At 49.5% G+C, this 22474-nt stretch overlaps 1 protein-coding gene across 2 annotated transcripts in view; it reads right to left on the reverse strand.

Moving 5' to 3' along the window:
* The window catches only part of LOC129383050 (venom metalloproteinase antarease-like TtrivMP_A), a 179515-nt gene that overhangs the window by 143775 nt on the left and 13266 nt on the right, over positions 1-22474 (reverse strand). For both annotated transcript variants that reach the window (XM_055067257.2, XM_072287024.1), the window contains exons 5-6: positions 878-916; positions 597-718 (exon numbers count right to left, since the gene is read on the reverse strand). In XM_055067257.2, coding sequence (XP_054923232.2) covers positions 597-718; positions 878-916 — 161 coding nt within the window. The remainder of the gene's footprint in view (positions 1-596; positions 719-877; positions 917-22474) is intronic.

Raw genomic sequence — 22474 nt, forward strand, 5'->3', positions numbered from 1 at the left:
GTACCTGCAAAGCTCGTTGATTCCAATTCTAATATTAAGAAGTAAGCCTTTAGTAGCTCACGAGTGACCAGGCGCAGTCCATGGTGGACGCAGGAAAGCGGTGATCACCGGCGAGGGGAGCAAGGAGAGGAGACGCCACCGGCAAGGATAGCAAGGAGAGGAGGCTCCATGCCAGTAGCGCTGTGCGAGTGGTCGCGTGGGAGAGCGCGGACATGCGCTTGGGGATGCGCTCACATCGGCGACAAGCCTTGCAGCCATATGGATGTTATTGCATCCCATGCCCGCGGCCACGGCGGCGTCCGTTCGCAGAACAGTTCAGTCAACAGCAACAGAGGCAGTCATAGATAGGATTTCGCCTATTGCAGTTTAGCTCAGCAAAGAGCCCATAGATTTTTAAGGTCAACATTAGGTATTCTGTTAAAGGTAGCACAGTTAAGGTGAAACCATAAAATATTTTCTAAAATTGTGAGAGAATGTTCTTCTTTTAACGGCACAAACTGTAAGATGCAGTGTATTATGCGTTGTCAGTCAAGCAAAGTAGAAGCCTTGGCATTCAATACGGTACGAGCAATAATCACTCCCATGTTAACACTTACCGAGTTCATGAGCACTATCATGTATTCCATATGATCGCTGGTATTATTACCAAAATGCTTGGTGTGTTTGTAATCAGAAATAACATATGTCTCTATAGTGAAAGATGATAGTGCTCTTGGATCTGTCAAGAGAAAATAGTGTGATTTGTTAATAAAGACGCCTATGTTAAAAAAGGGGGTTGGAGCGCAGCACGTGTAAGAAGGTATGGTTATTATTTTCACTGAAATGACTTGCGATCATGAGTAGGCACTTCTATAATCCGCATCATTTGTAAACACACCCGGTTCAAGGCGGCCGGTAAATGTCTGTGGAGTCCTTCCTGAAACAGATGCAATGTACTCACATTCAGTAAGTACGCAAAAGACGCACAAATCATGGCATAGATCAAAAGAAGCTAGCGGAACTACAGAGCCTATTCTTCACTCTCCTTTCAGCACAGGTACACGAAGCACCTACATATAAGATGGCAATACATCAGCTAAGTTAAACATTCGAGTACAGGCTCCGTACAGTCCAGTTTGAGGGCTACGCTGGCGCCATCTGCCGTAATGATGCGACAGCACTGGGAAGGTGGCTATGCGGCTTGGCCAGCTCGACGGGTATTACTTCACGCGCACTGCACTTCGCGACGTCCACGGTTGGGGCCGTTTTGGTTGTTAATTAGATCACCTCCCCTTTTTTTCGGACACGTGTTGTGACCGTACAATGGGCAAGCGTCGACATTACGGAGGTGCGAAAAAGAACAAGTAGAACCGGCGATACTGCTGTGTAAGAGACTAACAACCACGAAGGCAATCTCGGGATCAATTAGTACATATTTCGTGGCAGGCCTTACGAACTAGGACGGCGAAAGAAACACGTCGAAGCTGTAATGAGATTAAAGTAACTCAGCTTCTGCATCATATTTGTGAGAAGGGCTTGTTTTGTAAATCGTGCTACACGTGCGCGTTTCGCAGCTTCTGCGACACCAGCGAAGATGGCCGGGTTGGCTGGTCAACATTAAAAAAATATTTCTCACGACTGTGCTGATTTGGTGATTCCTTGGTGTAGCCTTAGCATTTGGTATGATCAGGATAACACTGGCGTTTGCGATGAGCAATATTTTATGCCGAGGAAGCTGACTTTATGCTTGCGAGAGCTAATTCATAGACGATAATCGTTTCGGCTACTGGTATGAGAGGCGCACTTTAACATTACGCGATTTTTCTTGGCAGTTTACATTTGCGAAATCGCCTTGCAAGAGCAAAGCGCATATGCCATCAAAGGAATTCGCACGCGAAATCAGAGGTTTGGAAAGGGCATAATGAACCTCGATCAATTGTACATGATGAAAGACAAGCATTCCCGTCATATAAATTCGGATCCTGTAGTTAATAAACCTCATTTTTCAGCTGCAGATGGCACCGAATGGCTCACAAACAAATCAACCAGGATACGCTCTAAGCATTTCGTCAACGGAAGAAGAAATGACGCTGAGTCTCCTGTGTAGAACGTAGAGCTTGCTGTCATTTGGCTCGCACGATCATCGCAAATTTTCGCTGTTCTTGGCCTTCTACCCGTGCGCGAGAAGAGGCTCTCGCAGCACAAGATGGTCTTCGCCTCGCCCGGAGAGCGCCCGCCGTGTGTTCGCCACCGTCGCCACGCCAGTTTGAGCCTGGTGACACTCGGCCCCGCGTGCCTCGACGAACTCCTATCAAGGGAGGACCTGGAACTCCGTGCCACTCGCAGGCTGGGTGAGTGGCTCAGTCAACAGGCCACCTCCGTCGATCTGCCTGTGGTCCCCCCCCTCAGCCTGCGGATACCCTAGGAGACGCCACGAAGCCGGCAGCCCCCGAGGTAGCCTCGGCGCCCCCCAAGGATGGTTCCCCAGCACACGAGGAGCCCCGTGCTTCAATCCCACTCCCTCCCTCTGACGACGAGGAGGACATGGACCTGTCCAGTTCCAGAAAACGCGCTCGCGAAACTGACAGCGACGACGAGGAGGCAGCCGGGCGCCGCAAGCAGCCGTCGAGCGCTGCCCCCAGCACGGAGTAGCATGCGGCAGCCAGCGACCACGTGGGGCAAGCCCTTCCGTGAAGAGGGCGAGAGCCACCTCCGCGCCTCCTCCGAGCGAGGGCGTGCCTGGCACCACCCGAGGTTGTCGAAGTAAACGGAGAAGCGAGAAGGTGTGGTGGTTTTAAACCGAGACGGGATTCACTTCAATTACAGGCTGGCACGAGAAGTGGGCTGGCGACTTGCTGGTCACGCTGTTGCTTGTTTAGGGGGCCTGCGCGCGCTCAGGAGGCCAGAGTAGACAGTAATGAAGAAGGTCCCCTAGGGGAACCTCATAAGAGCATCGCCGTTGATAACAGAAAAAGGAGGAAAGCAAGAAAAAGAGCTCGCCATGTAATAGGCTACATAAACATGCAGGGCAGCAGAAGAAAGGAAATGTGGGAAGAGATTGAGGAGCAGTTAAATAGAGAACAAATAGGGGTGGATGCGGTTACAGAAACGCACCTTAGAGAATCCGAAGAGCCGCCAGTTATTGAGAATTATGTTTGGGAAGGTGGCAACAGAACTAAGTCGGAAGGCAAGGGAGGGGGAGTTATCCATCAGGGAGCCAAATGGAAAAGGGTAAATTCAAAATGTCAAGACCACCTTTGGTTATCTGGTACAATGAGTAGGAAAAAAACTTGGCTGAGCGTTACGTATTTGTGAACCGGAAATAATTGAACAGAGAAGAATAAACAGTTAGTGGAATGCATAAGCGCTGATATTAAGGGTTTCGAGAATGGTGCTGAAATTGTCCTATTAGGTGACATGAATGCCCACATACAGGATTTAGATGGCTATACCGACAACAACGGGAAGTCAATGCTAGACCTTTCTTAACAATACAACCTCGTTATCGCGAATACAGGGCCTAAGTATGAAGGGCAGATCACGTGGGAAGTGGGAAACCGGCAATCGACCACGACCACTGATTACTGTCTGATGAAAGAGGAATTCATGATAAGTTGAGAGAAATGGTCATTGATGAGGAAGGGTATAGCAGCATAGGGAGTGACCATAAACGCATCATTTTGAAAATTGGATATGTAGTTGGGAAAGAGAGCAGGGAGTGCAAGATGGCCAGTCCAAATTTGAATGCTGAACAATTAAATAACAAATATAGTCACTAGAATCGAGAAAAAACTGGCCAAATGGCCAAATAAAGAGTGGGAATATAATGAGCCTCTAAGTGTAATCACAGAAATACGGAAAGAGAAACAACGTGTTCGTTAGAAAGGAAAAAATAAACCGAAAAGCTGGTGGAACAGAGAGGTACGAGAAGCGATCGCCGAACGACAGCGTCCCGAGAGCACAGGCAGGCAAAGAAGGCGCAGTTGCCACAGGAGGAAGTAGCCAGTAAATGGGAAATATACCGGCAGAAAAAGTCTATGGTAGAAATACTGGTGCAAACAAAGATAAAAGATGAAAGTGGACGTGCACGTGCATATGGACGTGCACACATGCAATCAGATTACACAAGGTTCGGTCAAAGACAGCGGATGGAACCATCGATAATATTCCAGAAACTTCCCACAAATGCAAGCGCGTCCTGTGCTGTGCGATAACATTTGTTAGGCGGTGAAACGTGTCGCCCGATGAAGACAAGTACACGTGTCAATACCCCCCTCTTAAAAAGCATCGACCCAATGCTGCACGCAAAGAAAAGTAATAAAGAGGCACTTGTAGCAAAGAAAACAACAAAATAAGGAAAGTTCGTCAGCGTCCGTAGAAGTGTTTAAGACGCACCACGTGGACCACTTCAGATCGTGCGCGGCGCCGCTGTGAATGCGAAATGCCGTCTGGCACGACCGCATAGTCCAGTGCGGCAACACGTCGGATGACCTTATAGGGTCCGAAATAGCGTCGCAATAGTTTCTCACTCAGTGCCCATCGGCGTATCGGGGTTCACACCCAAACACGGTCGCCGGGCTGGTACTCGACGAAGCGTCGTCGGAGGTTGTAGTGTCGGCTGTCGGTCCTCTGCTGGTTCTTGATCCGCAGGCGCGAGCTGTCGGGCTTATTCGGCGCGCTGGAGATAGGTAGCGACGTCAAGATTCTCCTCGTCAGTGACGTGCGGCAGCATGGCGTCGAGCGTCGACGTCGGGTTTCTGCCGTAAACCAGCTTAAACGGCATGATCTGTGTTGTTTCTTGCACCGCCGTGTTGTAAGCGAAGGTTACATGCGGCAGGACCGCGTCCCACGTCTTGTGCTCGACGTCGACGTACATTGCTAGCATGTCGGCGAGGGTCTTGTTCAGGCGCTCCGTGAGACCATTCTTCTGCGGATGGTAGGCTGTTGTCCTGTGACTTGTCTGGCTGTATTGCAAGGATGGCTTGCGTGAGCTCTGCTGTAAAAGCCGTTCCTCTGTCGGTGATGAAAACTTCTGGGGCGCCGTGTCGCAGCAGGATGTTTTCGACAAAGAATTTCGACACTTCGGCTGCGCTGCCTTTCAGCAGCGCTTTAGTTTCAGCGAAGCGGGTGAGGTAGTCCGTCACCATGACGATCCACTTGTTTCCTGTTGTTGACGTCGAAAAGGGTCCCAACAAGTCCATCCCGATCTGCTGGAATGGTCTGCAAGAAGGCTCGATTGGCTGCAGTAATTCGGCTGGCCTTGTCGGTGGTGTCTTGCGTCGCTGACAGTCTCGGCATGATCTGATATAACGGGCGACGTCGGTGCTCAGGCGCGGCCAATAATACCTCTCCTGTATCCTCGATAGTGTCCGGGAAAATCCGAGGTGTCCAGCGGTTGGATCGTCGAGTAGGGCGTGCAATACTTCTGGACGCAGTCCTGACGGGACAACAAGAAGGTAGTTGGCGCGCACTGGTGAGAAGTTCTGAGTAGGGTATTTTGAAGCGAGAACAAAGACAATCCTCGCTTAAATGCCCAGGCACAACGCAGGTGTGCCCTTCCAAATACTCGACGAAGTTTTTCAACTCCGGTTCTGCTCGCTGCTGTTCAGCGAAGTCTTCCGCGCTTAAAATGCCAAGGAAGGCGTCGTCATCTTCGTCATCTTGTGGCGGCGAGTCAATGGGAGCGCGTGATAGCCAATCGGCATCAGAGTTTTTTCCTCCGGACTTATAGGTTACAGTGATATCATATTCATGCAGTCTTAGGCTCCACCGCGCCAGCCGTCCTGAAGGATCCTTTAAATTCGGTAGCCAACACAAGGCGTGATGGTCGCTGACGACTTTTAATGGCCTGCCATATAGGTAATGGCGAAATTTCGCTGTAGCCCAAACGATGGCGAGGCATTCCTTTTCGGTCGTAGAGTAGTTGCCTTCCGCTTTTGACAGCGACCGGCTAGCGTAAGCTATCACCTGTTCGACTCCGTTTCTTCTTTTAACTAGAACGGCACCGAGGCCTAGGCTACTGGCGTCAGTATGGATTTCTGTATCGGCGTACTCGTCGAAGTGCGCAAGTACGGGCGGTGACTGCATGCGTCGTTTGAGTTCTTGAAGTGCGTTATTTGCTTGCGGCGTTTCCCATTTGAACTCGACTCGACGTTTCCCATTGAACTCGAACATGGAGATGGCAACGTTCTCGTTGGGCAGCTGCACTCGGGCGTCCAGCATGGCTTCGGCCCTTTCCTTGCGCACGACGCTCGTAAAGGTGCGCAGGAAGCTGCTACGGAAGAGCTCCCATGTTGTCAAGGTCGACTCCCGGTTCTCAAACCACGTTCGGGCGGCATCTTCTAAGGCAAAGTATACACGCCGCAGCTTGTCGTCGGAGTCCCAGTTGTGAAATGTCGCGATTTGTTCGCAGGTCTCCAGCCAGGATTCCGGGTCTTCAGTCGCTGCTCCATGGAAGGTCGGTGTGTCCCGAGGTTGTTGTAGGACAACGGGCGACGCTGGGGCAGCCATTGGGGTTTTTTCACCACGGTATTTTTTGTCAACTGAGGTAGAAGTCCGTGCTCTGGGGGCACTCCTTGCACTCTGCGCCTAGCGCGCTGGTCGCGGGCGATCTTGGTTTTGTCCTCGGGCTTCGGGCTTGGATCGCGGCTTTGCGGGGGCGTTCGGTACATGAAAGCACTAGCACCTCCACTAGACGTCACGTGGTAGTGACGGTTAAGAAGGCAGCAAAACTGTGACTAACGAAACGAGAGTTTTATTGGGCGAACTTGTGCCCTCAAAAACAGGCTACACTCAAAGGACAACGGTAGCGGCAAACACACTCGGCGATCGTCGGAAATCTGATCGACGGGTGAAGCGCGTCGGCTTTTATACATCAATCGTCGAATCATCATCATCATCATCACCAGCCTGGTTACGCCCACTGCAGGGCAAAGGCCTCTCCCATACTTCTCCAACTGCCCCGGTCATGTACTAATTGTGGCCGTGTTGACCCTCCAAACTTCCTAATCTCATCTGCCCACCTAACTTTCTGTCGCCCCCTGCTACGCTTCCCTTCCCTCGGAATCCAGTCCATAACCCTTAATGACCATCGGTTATCTTCCCTCCTCATTACATGTCCTGCCCATGCCCATTTCTTTTTCTTGATTTCAACTAAGATGTCATTAACGCGCGTTTGTTCCCTCACCCAATCTGCTCTTTTCTTATCCCTTAATGTTACGCCTATCATTCTTCTTTCCATAGCTCGTTGCGTCGTCCTCAATTTAAGTAGAACCCTTTTCGTAAGCCTCCAGGTTTCTGCCCCGTACGTGAGTACTGGTAAGACACAGCTGTTATAAACTATTCTCTTGAGGGATAATGGCAACCTGCTGTTCATGATCTCAGAATGCCTGCCAAACGCACCCCAGCCCATTCTTATTCTTCTGATTATTTCACTCTCATGATCCGGATCAGCAGTCACTACCTGTCCTAAGTAGATGTATTCCCTTACTACTTCCAGTGCCTCGCTACCTATCGTAAACTGCTGTTCCCTTCCGAGACTGTTAAACATTACTTTAGTCTTTTGCAGATTAATTTTTAGTCCCACCCTTCTGCTCTGCCTCTCCAGGTCAGTGAGCATGCATTGCAGTCGTCGAATGTTCCAGACTAATCGCTGGGACCAGCGCGCCTTCCACAAAGTTCTACATTATTCGCGTCACGCACCCATGCAATCAGATTACAGAAGGTTCGGTCACAGACAGTGGATGGAACTATCGATAACATTCCAGAAACTTCCCACACATGCAAGCGCGTCCTGCGCTGTGCGATAACATTTGTTAGGCGTTGAAACGTGTCGCCCGATGAAGACAAATACACGTGTAAACATCGAGAGCGCAGGCAAGCAAAGAAGGCGCAGTTGCCACAAGATGAATTCACCAGTAAAAGGGAAAATACTCCGGGAGAAAAAGTCTATTGTTCAAATACTGGTGCGAGCAAAATTAAAAGGTGAAAGTGAACGTTGGTTGTCAGAAATACGCGAGAAAAAGAAGGCCACACCTGGAATATTTTGGAATCACATAAAATTATTAGGCAGGAAGTCTACAACAATACAGCAACATATCCTAGACGAAGATGAAAACAGACTTGAAGGAGAAGCGGCAATAAATGACATCCGAATTATAACAGCCGAGTCTTTCCAAGGCGATGATGAGGTTGTATTTGGAGAAAAAAAGAGCATGAAAGTGGAAAAGGAGCTGTTGCCGACAAATTTCAACTGGAAGAAAGCGGAAGAGAAAATTTCTACGCGCACAGCCACAGGGCTAGATGATGTTCTCGTTAGGCTGATTAATGAACTAGGACCAAAAAGAAGTAAGGAAGCTCTGGTGAAAGCAGTGGAAACAACTTTAAAAGATAGACGAATACCAGCCAGTTGGCGACACAGTAGAATGAATTTAATTTATAAGGGTAAGGGGGAGAAAGATAGAATTCACTCGTATAGACCATGGACCATTACATCGGTAATATACAGGCTAGTAATGGAGGCAATGAAATTAAAGCTTCAAGCATGGGCAGAGAGTAATGTTATTTTGAGAGAACTTCAGAATTGCTTCAGAATAGGTAGGCGTTTAGATGATAACCTATTTGTTCTTACTCAGTGTATTGAAATATAAACAGTAGAAAGCAACCCGTTATATCTGGACTTTTTGTACATTACAGGAGCCTATGACACCGTAGACCGCAACATTTTGTGGGGTATTCTGGAAGGAGAAGGCGTAGGTGACGATTGTCTACAGCTTTTGAGAGAGATTTACCTAGCAACCTAGTTTGCGTTGAAAGGGAAGGGATGAGAAGCGAGGAGAAAGTTCATATCAACAAGGGACTGAGGCAGGGGTGCCCTTTATCCCCGCTGTTGTTTATGGTGTACATGGTGAGGATGGAGATGGCGCTAGAAGGATGCAATATCGGGTTTCATCTGTTATACAAACAGGCGGGTACAGTAGTAGAGCAGCAGCTCCCAGGTTTATTTTATGCGGACGACATTTTGTTGCTAGCTAACAAGCAAAGTGATTTGCAACGTCTGGCTAATATCTGTGAACAGGAAGGCAACAATCTAGGTTTGAAATTTAGTGTAAGAAAATCAGGTGTTATGGCATTCGATGAAAACAGTGAACAGACTGTGGAGATACAGGGCCAGGAAATACCTCGGGTAACAGAATATAAATACCTTGGTATATGAATAAACGAAGGCAATAGATAAATGGAAACACAGGAAACACAGGATAACAGTGAAGGGGAAGAGAAATGCAGACATAATGAAGCACAGAGCGCTGTGGGGATACAATAGGTACGAGGTCCTCCGAGGTATGTGGAAAGGTGTGATGGTTCTAGGACTTACTTTTGGAAATGCGGTTGTTTGCTTTAAATCAGGGGTACAATCAGGACTCGATGAGAACCAAAGGTCAGTGTGCCGCCCCGCATTGGGCGCTCACGGGAACACTGCAAATGAAGTTGCGCAGGATGAAATGGGCTGGACTAGTTTTGAAGTGAGGGGAGCTTGCAGTAAGATTGAGTATGAGGAACGGCTGAAGAATATGGAATAAAGTAAGTGGTGTGGGAGAGTGTTCAGTTATCTGCACAGGAAGAACGTTGATTCGTTGTGGAGGAAAAGAACTAGGAAGCTTACCAGCAACTACGCGGCCTGTAAGGTGGGCAACGCAGCAACAAAGAAGGTCAAGCGGAAAGCCAAAAAGGCTGCAATAATATCATGCGTGGCGGCAATGGAAAAGAGACCTGCGATGAGCAACTACTTAAGAGGGAAAAACGAAATCAGGAATGAAACAATTTATGATAACTCAAAGGGAAGCTCATTACTTTTGGAAGCGAGATCGGTATGCCTTAGAACACGCACCTATAAAGCCAGATATAAGAAGGAAGAAGAAGCATGTGATTGCTGCGGTAAAGGTAAGGAAACTATGGAGCATGTTTTATTAGAATGTGAAGTCGTCTACCCAGCGGTCGATTTCAATATGAGGCCAGCGAGGCCCCGTCCAGTACAGCGTCGGCAGTGCGGCCATTTCGGGCGCGTTCTGGAGTCTTGTCAGTGGCTGACCGACTGCATCTCCTGTTGCAAAAGCCACGCGGCGAACGTCTCCTGCCAGACCGTACGCTGCAGGAACTGCGGGGCTCCCACAGGGCAGACACTCCTGCTTGCGCCAGATATCACGAAGAACGCAAGGTGGCCACAATCCTGGCTTCCTCCACCTCGCCATTGTCGAGGCGCGCTGTCAGGGCAGCAGTCCGTGAGGAGCAGCGGCCGCAGCAGTCCTCACCTCCGGAGCGGTCCTGTGCCAGCGCGCTGAAGGGCCCCAGCCCGGCACCCAGGCCTCCGGTACCAACCCCTCGTGCCTCCCGCCGCCAGGAGACACAGGACACTGCTTCGCCTCCTGCCCAGACTACCGTGGATCAGTTGGTCGTGAACCTGCTGCTCATCATGGAAGCAGTCAGCACCATGCTGCCAGCTGACCACCCGCTCCGGTCCATGTGCCTCCAGGCAGTGGCTTGTCATCAGCCAGCCAACCACCATGGCTGATCAGCCAACAGCAAGGAAGGGTCGCCGCCGGCCAAGTGTTCGCCAGTGGAACACTAACTCTCTGCGGCGGCGAAACGCAGACCTTTCCCTGCATCTCCTGCAAAGTGACTACGACGTACTTGCTCTGCAGGAGGTATACGCGATGGTCGAGGACCTGCGACTCCCGGGATACACCGGTTACTCAGGCGCCACCACCTGCACGACACGCGGCTGCACGGACGCGCCGTGCCTCGACGACGCCCACCAGCCCGGCAAGCCACGGACAGCCATCTACGTTCGGTGCAACCTGGTACATGGTGTGGTTCCAGTGGCTGACGTCGTAGCAGGCCCCTTGGAATGTTTTGCTGCTACAGTGCGTCTCGGCAGCCAAGACACGGCCATGGCGAGCATATACATACGACCAGGAAAGCCATGCCACTCCTCCATTCTTGTCCAGCTGGCTCTACGCCTCGGGAGGCAGGCAGTCCTGTGCGGCAACTTCAACGCGCACCACACAGACTGGGGAAGCCACCGCTGCTCCAGCCATGGCCGAAGCCTCCGCGACGTCATCAGCCGAGGAGTGAACTCTTCCATCGATCTCCCCCTTACCACAGAACAGCGCTCCTACTCCTGGGCACAACTCCGGATACACTTGGGGTTCGGACCACTTCCCAATTGTGATCACCTCTGCGCACGGAAGCAAGCCAAAGGCCAGAATTTTCCACGTCATAGACTGGCCTCTGTTTAGGAAGCACTGTAGTGAGGGGGCCGATCACTATGACTTTTTGGACGCCATCGTGGAGTGCGCCCAGGCAGCCACCGTTCAGTGCTCTGCCCCACCGGACACCCTGCCCCTGATCTCCGCCTACTCAATCTCCGTGCCTCCAGGAGTCGCACGCAGCGCAGGGCAATTTGTACCGGGAACGCAGAGCACTGGACTGAATACAGACGAGTGGACGCCTGCTGTAGAAGACAGGCCTGGCGCAGGAGGAACCAGAGATGGGTGAGCCTGTGCCCCAGCATCAAGGACTGTTCAAGGGGCCCCCTAGCCTGGCGACTACTCAAGTCATTCACCGGCAAGAGGACGATCCGTCAACCCGTCCTCGATGTAGCCAGCTCGCTAGGAATCAGCGAAGAGGCCCTCGCGGAACTTCTGGCAGACCGGTTCACCCCTCCCGTGCCATAGATTGCAGCCACAGAGACACCCCCCTACCCAGCTGCTCACCTGTCTACACAGCATCCACCCTGCTTGGACGTCCAGCCAGGTCGCTGCCCTATGCCAAGAGCCACTTGCCCTGCAAGAGCTCCAGGTGGCACTGAGGTGAGAGAAACGCCGCAGCGCACCTGGAGCAGACGGTGTAACGCCACAGATGCTCCGCAACCTGGCCGCCAGCGAGCAACAGCGCCTGCGCGAGTGCTTCAATGAGATCTGGCAGTCAGGGCAGGTGCCAGAGGCATGGCGAAGTCATTGGGGCGCCCATCCTCAAGGCCAGAAAACCGACAGGGAAATGTCATCCTATCGACCGGTCTCCCTCATCTCCGCTGCCTGAGGGGTAATGGAGGCCATGGCCCTTGCACGACTGGACTGGGTGGCTCGTGCTCGTGGCTTCCTGGCAGACCAACAGACGGGCTTCCGGTGGCGGCGGTGCACTGCGGACTCCACCGCTGACATGGTGTCCTCCCTGGAGGAAGCCAATGCTGTCGGGGACTTCGTGATGCTCTTGCTGATCAACGTACAGAGTGCCTTCGCCTGCCTCCCTCACGTAGTCGTCCAGCAGGGCCTGGACCTCCTCGACATCTGTGACAACCTGCGGGAGTTCCTCTCGTCGTTCCGTCCAGTCGCTGCAGGTGTGCCACAAGGGCCAGAGGTGAGCCCCTTCCTTTTAAACCTGGCCTTGGCTCGGTTGCCTGCTGCCCTGCCGATCGACCCTTACTTCCCCGTGCAGTCCTCAATCTACGCGAACGACATCGCCCTATGGGTGCGGGGATCATCGCACCACATCCGCAAGGCAAGTGTGGCCCTACAGAGAGCCCTGGACACTGCGGCTGACTACTTCTGCAGCATCGGCCTTACCATCTCGGCCAGAAAAACCGAGGCTTTGGTGCTACATCGCAGAGCAGCAGCCCACCGCTTAGCTACCCGGCTGCGCTTGGAGGGCGTCCAGATCCCGTGGAGCAAGGCAGTCAACTACCTGGGGCTGCGCATTGACCATCGGCTGACCTGGCTACCGGCGACCTAGGCCCTGTGGGCCCAGACGCTTCAGGTCGGCAAGGTGATCTCACAGCTCCTTGCCCCTTGGACAGGGCTGTGCCACCAGGTGGGCCCTGCAGCTCTTTGAAGCTGCAGCCACTTCACGGCTACTGTATTCCCTCCCTCTTGTGGCGCTGCCCCCACCCCGCCTGCGGAAACTGGAGCTGCAGCACCGGTCAGCAATACGGCTCTGTCTTGGCGTTCCCCGAACCTCACAAATGGCCGCCACTCTTGCTGAGGCAGGTGCCTGGCCCCTGTCACTACTCTTCCTACAACAGTGGTTAGGACATTTTGATCACCTACACCATGCCGCAGATGGTCAAGCGCTCCTGACCCGCCTACGCTCCCGGCCAGCATCACACATGGGACGGCTGTGTGGCCTCTATAAGGAAGTCTTAGGGGACATGCTTGCAAACGCTGTACAGCCTCGCCCACCACATCGACCACCAATCCCTATCTCGACGGAGCTGGCAGGTGTCTCGAAGAACCGTTCCCCAACATATGCCCTACAGCAGACGGCAGCTTCTCTCCTTCATGAGAGACTTGGGGACCACCTTCACATCTTCGTCGATGGATCCGTGATACCGGAGATGGTCTCATCCCCAGCAGCCTGCGTTGCACCGGCCCCACAAAAGAGCAAGCTGTGCCGTCTCCCGGGACATGCAAGCTCTACCGCAGCAAAGCTAGCAGGACTCCACCTTGCTGTGGACTTACTGGCAGAGGAGCTACCAGCGACCCCGGCAGCAATCTTCTGCGACTCCAAGGCGGCGCTGCTCTGCCTGCAGAGCACAGACCGGGCTAGCTTTGGGGTTGCGCTGCTCTCTTCAAGAGTGACGGCCCTTCAGAGCGCAGGATGCTCACTATCCCTGCATTGGCTACCGGCACACGTGGGGATCCCGGGCAATGAAGAGGCGGACACTCTTCCAAAGAGTGCCCACCACTCAAGCGTTCCTCTCAGCCCTTCTGTAACGGCCGCAGACTTCTCGAGACACAGGCTGCGCCGGCACATCATCGCCTGTCACCCGGACAAACGGGCATCCTGCAAGGCCTCTTCCACGGCACGGCCTCCCAGGAAGGGATGCCTCGTTGCTGCTCCGACTGCGAGTTGGATGCTACTGGACGGAAGCCCGCCGGCACCGCCTTGGGAAAGCCACCTCGCCAGCCTGTGCTTCCTGCGATGAACCAGAGACTCTGGACCACCTCCTGCTGGCCTGCCCTGCTCACCTGCAGCACCGCGGCCGACTTCTGCGGGATTTCCACCACCTGGGGCTCCCATGTTCACGACAGGGAGATATCCTCTTCCCCTGTCGTAATCAGCTACCAGCCTTCCTAAGTGTCGTCGAGTACTTCGACTCATCGGGGCTCTCGGCGAGACTATAGGAAATTTCTACACAGACGGATAGCCTAACGGTCATCCCACCAACTCGGGCTTCCTGATCCGCCACTACTTCGCTTCTGCTGGGTCTATCACCAGCCTACTCCTCCGGTCGAACGCACTGGGCCCTCACGGCCGGGCTGCTCTGATGCTGCTAGGACGACCCTCTACCATTCTCCCTCCTACCCTCTCTCTCTCCTTTACTCCCATCTCCCCCACCCTGCTGGCGCTGAGCCGTGCTCCCGCACGGGTTGCATAAGATAGTGCTAGCCTTTCCTCCTCTACCCACAAGAACCACTTCTCCCTCTCTCTGACAACAACCCGACGCTTTTCCCGAGCGTTTACAAAGTGCGGCAAGCTGGAGAGAGTAAAGTGACAAATAAAAAGATGACCTGATAAATAAGGGCTCCTTTGTTTCACTTGCCACGCGAAGCGACTCGTAGTTACACCGATTACGTTGGCAAAGAGGAACCGGTTCTGTGTTAAGAAGTGAGCCATGACAGACCGCTTACAACTGCTTTAAAACCGCCAAAGTTTCGTTTGGGGCCGCGCCAGACGACGACGAAACGCAAAGAACGTTAGGGCACCGTGGTTGCATGCACTCTCATGCAAGATCGCACCCAACCTGATCAAAATTCCCAATTTCGGTGAAGCGTGGTCACTGCTACGCGGTTCAACGATTCGAATCCAGTTAATTTAGCTCACTTAGCATGACGGTGCTGACGACAGCCTACGATCGCTATTATGAAGCTCGAACTCTAGGCGCGGATCGCGATCCACTGAACGCATATCGAGCTCGGGCTGCATGGCGATCTAAATTAACAATGCGACGTGGGCATCAAATGATAGGCCGCGGCGTGCAACGCGCCGGGGCGAAATGAAGCATGCGTCGCCAACAGCGAGGGGTCGATTAAAAGTCGATCAACGCTTTTAGGGTGCCAGTTTAGTGATTTCAATGTTAGTGTCACAGTAGGCTTTACTGACGTGCCGGATGACTCCGTGCTGTTTTCCATGCTGAGAACGGCACCTCGCCGGAACGTCCAGGCCGGCCACTTATTTCGCGGAGAGAAAATGCGAAGTAGTGTACAGCTTGTCTCCGCTGGTTAACGAAGAAGCATGAAAGCACTCGCCTATTCCTTCAATATGTATAAGCCCGCAAAAAAATATTTGGGACATCACCGAGGACCACGCTTGCACCTTCATGTGCACAAAGAACGGCGAAGCACTGATATACGCGCGGCTTTCTGCGACATGGGCACGAAGTTTAAGTTTCGCGGTCCTCCCACGTTCCCAGTGTCGCGCCGCTAACCACAAGGAGCAGCGCGGCACCGCTGCTGCTGAGTGGCGCCGCCCGTTCACTGGATGGAGACTACGTCCAGAGCAATAGCTTTTAGAGACGGGGCAGGAAATTTCAGCGCGGCGCAAGTGCAATATGTTTCCCACTGTTCACGCCAACTCCAGACTAGTAGTGCTTATTATGAGTACGGCACACTCTAAGAAAAAAAGGAGTGACCCTTGCTTCATTAAAGGGCCCCTCACCAGGTCTGGCCATTTCGAACTGACAAGCGCAGAGCATACATTACGCGATAACGATCGTATCTGCAAACCATTACATCGCTACGCACCGCGGAAAGATATGAAATTTTAAACAGGACGCAGTTTTTCCTTTTCCTTGCAGCCGCCCCGCTCCAAGCTGGAGGATGACGTGCTCGCGTCCCTGCGCCTACGTGCTGGTGTCTGCAGTGTGACGTCGCTCGTGGTGACACGCGACATCGAGAATTATTCAAGACAACATCTGTTATCTGTGTGATCTGTTGTTTGAGTTGACGAATTGAAGTTTAGAAAAAAAATAAGACACACAAACGGAATGTCTGCGTGTTCTTGTTTTACTTCGAACCGAAGCAAGAGACATGGTACTTCCGCTTCGTCTGCTTGTTCCCACGGTCGTGCGGTCACGTGCGCAGGTATCGAAACTATGCCATTTACTACCGTGTCCCAGTGGCGTGATCACGCTCGGTGATCCGCTTGCTCTGCCTTAATATTCGTGTGCAGTATTCGTGAGCAGCAGTGCGGTGAAAAAGAAAGACAATGCGATAGTTTGCAAAATACACACAACAGAATTCAAATTAGTGAAAAACATTCCCAATACCCGTGATCTATTGCATAATTGTAAATTAAAGTAATCTATTGCGTAAATGCGATTTTACACAATTACCGCAATTAGACAATTTCGCGTCACTTGCCATTACACAACTCTTAAGCCAAAGTAGAGAAAATTGCAGATAAATAGAATTCATTCAAGTCCCTTACAATGCATCGCCAAACAGTTACACAGAGAGCTATTCGGTGGAAGGCTCAAAAACATTTATCAATTCCATGTAAGTTTGTGTACAGAACACAATCTAATAGTAAAACGATTATCGTCGAGAACATTCAGGTACTTCGGCAGATTGTGCAATAAAGATTGTCTGCGGTATTTGGTGCGACTTAACGGTACCCTGATATTAGATTATGGGGTTTTACGTGCCAAAACCACTTTCTGATTATGAGGCACGCTGTAGTGGAGGACTCCGGGAATTTTGACCACCTGGGGTTCTTTAATGTGCACCTAAATCTAAGCACACGGGTGTTTTCGCATTTCGCCCCCATCGAAATGCGGCCGCCATGGCCGGGATTCGATCCCGCGACCTCGTGCTCAGCAGCCGAACACCAAGGCCACTGAGCAAGTACCCTGATATGGAGTGACGTACATCATACGCAGCTTCATGACGTACTGGCTGAAACATTGTTAACATAACGCTATTGTTCGTTGCTACGGCAGTTGTGTAAATGCAAAGAAGTTTGAACACATACAAGGTATTTATTCTTAATATATTGAACTGCCTGAAATGTTGTCTGGTATGAGCATTCCATAGTACATTAGCTATCAGTCTTATCGCACGCTTTTGGGCAATAAGAAGGGGTTCTTTATTGTGCAGTGTCGTCATACCCTAAACTGTTTGGCAATAAGTAATCACTGGCGCTATATATGTTTACCTATGTTTACATAATACACCCTTTAACCTGTTCATTTTAGCATGGATATTTTCGATTTGTAGGTCCCAATTCAGCATCTCAGGGAATGCAAGGCTAAGAGATTTTATACTGGGCCCAATATCAATCTTGTCATAACCTAATACTAGTTCGATATCACCACTTATTACTTTATTTTTTGTCCTGTGTATCACAGCCTTTGTTTTATTCGTAATAACTTTGAGACGATTTTTATTACACCTGCAGTAACGCAAATATTCTAAAAATTGGTTGCCACGGAGGGATAACTCAGCTAGTGTGTTTCCTGTGGCGAGCATTGTAATGTCATGAGTGTAAGCTACGAGATGAGCTGCAAAGGGGGTATGAAAAATGTCATTTATATACACTAAAAACAACAAAGGCCTCCAAAATGCTTCCTTGAGGTACACCAGACAAGATTGGCTTAACATCTGGCGAGGTTTCATTTAAACACACCATTTGCTTACGGTACTTTAGGTAAGACTGTATGAAAGCAAGAGTGATGCCCCTAATGCCATAGTGACTGTGTTTACGAAATAATAGAAACTCCTCAATTAGATCAGTTACTTTGGATAAGTATATTTATATCACGAGAACAAAAAGCTTTTCTTCAAAGGCGTCAATTATAATTTATTTTTTTGTAGTCAACGCCATCTCAGTGAACCTCTGCTTTCTAAATCCCAACTGGTAGTCAGAAAGAACAGAATGCTTACTTAGAAAGTTAGTCAGCCTGCAATGAACCATTTTTTCTGATGCTTTATACAGTACTGGAAGAATCTATATTCGTCTTTAATTGGAAAAGTCAGAAACAGAACCACTTCTATGTATTGCAACAACCTTTGCAATTTGAATTTGTTTTGGGAAGACGGCAGTACCTAAACAAAAGTTACAAATATATACTAGTGTCGGGGCTAATAAGTCTATTCCAAATTTAAACGGTTGGATTTGAAAACCATCTTTATTCTTAGATTTACTCGACTGGAGGTTTGCGAACGCTAATATCATATCGAATTCAGAAGTTGAAAACATAAATAAGGTTCCGTGAACGTCTCGGGCACTGGTTTTCGAAGCGGGGTCAGACAGATTGCTAAAATATTCCAATTTCGCCCTCTTCAGTTCTAGGTTTAACTGTTTACGGTATAATTTTGCAGGGTCTTGAGATTTAGTAAACTGCGTAAATAACTTCTCTTTTGATTTAATTTTACGAACTAGTTTTGCCGTTATCCATAGTTTCCAATTTTTGCATTTTGTTGGTTGCCTCAGAGAAAAAGGGTCGTAAATAGCTTTCAGTTTGGATAGAAAAGCATGTTAAGCTGTGTGAGGGTCATTTATTGATAAGACGCATTCCCAGTCAGTGGCGAAATCGCGTTCCGAAAGTTGCTGAAAGTGTGCAGATAAATTCGACGATACATGAAATCATATGGCCTGCGAGCGCTATCTGGTCTAGCGTTGTTAACGAAAGTGAAGGTTGGGAGGTGATCATTGACGTCACAGGCGACGGTCCCTGCATCTATGTTAGACTTATCTGCATTTGTGAGGATAACGTCGATATTCGCTGCCATGGAGCACTTATGCGCGTCGGGGCTTCGATAACGTTGCAAAAACCATAGGCATCAATTCAGGCCACAAGTTCCTTTTCTGGCTTTGATACACATTTCGTATCTACATTCACACCACCCGATAAGTAAAGGAATCTTCCATTAGAAGACGCGTAATTGAAAAGAGCTTCTAGTGTTTCAAAAAAAGTGTCTAGTATTGCATTAGGGGGACGAAACACCACACTAAATACGCTACTATGGCTTTCTACAGTCAATAGTTTAAGATCTTCCTTTGCCAGCGTAAATTGCTCGCTTTGTTCATCAGTTATAGCATTATGAATATGCATCGACACGCCCCCATCTTTGTGACCGGATCTGTTAAGGAAAAAGTGCTTATAACCATCTAGAGCAAAATATTCAGATTCATCATTAAACCTCGTTTCACTGAACATTATCACATTAAAGGGCCCCCCACCAGCTCTGGCCATTTTGAGCTGACAAGCGCAGAGCATACAATGGGCGCCAACGATCGTGTTTGCAAAGAATTACATCGCTACGCGCCGCAGAAAGGCCTGAAATGTCAATCCGAACGCCGTTTCCCTCTTCACTCGCGGCGAATCAGCCAGGAGAGGGACGGTGATGTAGTCGGGCTCCTGCGTCTACGTAATTGTGTCCGCAGTGTGACGTCCTCGTGGTGACACGTGACTTCGAGAATTATTCAAAACATCTGTTATCTGTGTGATCTGTTGCTTGAATTGACGAATTGACGTTTAGAAAAATAATAAAACGCACCAACGGGATGTATGCGTGGTTTTTGTTTTACTTCGCACTGAAGCAAGAGTGATGTACTTCCACTTCGTCTTGTTCCCACGGTCGTGCGGTCACGTGCGCAGGTACCGAAACTATGCCATTTTCTACCGTGTTCCAGCGCGTGATCAAGGTCTGCGATATGCTTGTTCTGCCTCATTATTCGTGTAGCACATAATTATACCGCTAGTCATGTTTCTTGTGCACAGCGCACAAAATCGCGCGCTGCGCGAACGAGACAACAGCTCGCGCGCGGTGTCGTCAGTGAAGATGCGTAGAGGAGGAAAAAAAAACAAAAAAGCGAGGCGAAAAAAATGAAGGCGGGGCCTGTGACGTATGCGTCAAGCGGTACTCGAGGTGTGGTATGGGAGAGCGCAGGGAAGGAATTTGGCTTGCGAAGGCTAGACGGGGTGAGTAGAGAGAGCGTCCTGCTCGGCATTGGAGCCCGCCTGCTGAAATCATGGGTTCGCGGTACTGAAATATTTCTATCTCAGATATTATTGAGCGGATTTCAAAAATTTTTACGGCAGAACCCTGCCTAGAGGACACGTAACAACTTCCAGCGTATAACCAAAATTTGCTATGGGGCCTGGTGAGGGGCTCTTTAAAGGAGCAACCCAGAGAAACGAAAAGTAAATGTAAATCTGCAAACTTAATTTTAATTGAGCGACAATTAAGATGGAAAATTCCTAGTGCATTCCCATTTGCAGACACCTTGAGAACGGAAGGAGCTAAAAGTTAGTGAGCACTTATCAGAACGACTCATCGTCGAAGAGCAAGGCCATCCCTTTGGGTTGTGGCCTGCCAAACGTTCCATTCTCATTGACAAATTCATCTGTGGGACGGGGCAATGGCCCTAGCGTACTTTTTCTATGCCTGTTCAAACTGTACTTATCCAGATGATACTCTGCCCCTCAGTCTGGGTGGAATTTAGGATTGCTTATAGATCAATAAAGTTCCGTGCAATGTACGTTAAATGGGGTCTGTAGTTAAATTTGTTGATCGATCAATGAGGCAACGAACAAGAGTCTGGGCTCTAACAATCACTGAGACACAGAAAGAGCGAGATACTTCGGTTTCTATTGTTCAAGCTGCAATTCATTTGCCTTAGCTGTAATGTATTTACATGTCAATGTTAAGCTATAAACATTTGTTATCAATCGTCTACATCGCTTCCTGTCTGCGTTTGATCATCGCTGCCGATCGTCACATGAGAGACTTCACGTTCCAAAGAAGAACGGAAAAGTAGGAAGACGAACCGACAACGAGGCGTTACTTCCTCCATTTAGTTTGTGCAAATGGAAAACAAACAAAGTTTAATTTTATGTAATTTGGTATTAGCACGCTGACAGCTTTCAAGGCAGAATTTTCATGTCGCGAAAGGCGACTTGGAAAATTCAGATAGAACCTTTCTCACAATGAATGCCGTCTTTACTGCAGTGAGCATTCAACATTTAGTACGGAAATGTCAACAAGTAGAAAAACACGCTTTCGGGACTAAAAATGTTGTTGAAATGCCACAACAGAACATATTATAGGACGCACACATCCGTATCAAAATACGAACAACGCAAAAGTGCTTAACAAACATTTGAAAACAGCACAAAAAAGCGCCCCGAAAACCAGGAATTTATAAAAATAAATAAATATTCCCAGACACCACTAGAGCACGAGCGCAGAACAGTGCCTTTCAGCACTTTCAACTATTCTTAGTCAGTAAACACTCACAGTTCTTCCGGGACAGACTATAAGACTAAGGTGATTTGGCATAATTCTTTAATTATTTCAATGTTCATTGACGAAATATTGACGTGTCTGACTACTATGGTTATTGATATTTTTTGGGGGGAAGAGACCGATGGAGACGTAAAGGCGTACGTAACCGAAAACAACAGGTTGGAGACAAGCACTTAAACATTACTTCCGGTGCTAATTGAATAGAATAAAGACGCAATGTTTTAATTACCGAGGTCATCGAACTTAAGTGCATTTTTAAAAGGAGGTTATATGTGCCATATTGTGGTAAAACTTCTCTGTATGATTTCTAGGGCTATTTTCTGAAAAATAAAGTACATTGGTGACAAGTGAGTTTTGTATCTATTCCCTGTGCAGCGATACAGTAAATAACGTGAGTCTGAATGAAGCTGTTGTAAAGGCTAAGAAGGCTATCGCTTTCAAAACAGTACACAAACCCAGCCAATATTTGTCAGTCATAAGAGGCTTTTTTTGCTATTAAACGTAGATGCTGAAACAATTTTAGGTTACTGAGTCTCTGTTCAGGATGACGCCTAAAAACTTTCTGCGTTCTAGTTGGTTATTTGTGTGACACTCGTATTTGATAACAATGTTTTGCGTAACTTTTCTTTTAGATCAATAAAACATATAAAGCCGTCTTATTTTAGTTGAAGAGTGTACCAATTGCTGTGAACCACCTGTGTGTGGGATGTACCTTTTTATTAGGTTTATTGTGTATTTTTGCCCTTATCTACAATGAATACATTTCTGTTATCAGCCTACAATACCAGTTCAGAATGAAATAACTGTAATGACATCTGATTATTATTGAGATAGGAATAATAATGAGATGTCAATAATGCCGTCGGAGTCGCTGTTGCCGTGACGTTCCATATAAAGTCCAAGCGTGATAACACCGCCGCCGCACGTTGTAAGCTATATGTTCGAGTGAAAGCACGCGAGGGAAACCGACAATCGCTGCTCAATGTGGCGCGCGCGAAGGAAGAAAGCAGACGGAAGACGCGCCGTCTTCCATCGTGCGAAAGGCCGTGGGGGACAAGACAGGAGGGAGGGGGGACGGCGTAGCGCCCCGGCAGCAACTGCGCATTTCGCGACCGGACGCAAGGGGAACGGACGATGCCGGCTCGATCTCGCGCGCCATGCATGGAGGAAAGCGGCAAGACAGCGCGAGA

This window comes from Dermacentor andersoni, chromosome 3 (genome assembly GCF_023375885.2).
Source record: "Dermacentor andersoni chromosome 3, qqDerAnde1_hic_scaffold, whole genome shotgun sequence".
Lineage (NCBI taxonomy): Eukaryota > Metazoa > Arthropoda > Arachnida > Ixodida > Ixodidae > Dermacentor > Dermacentor andersoni.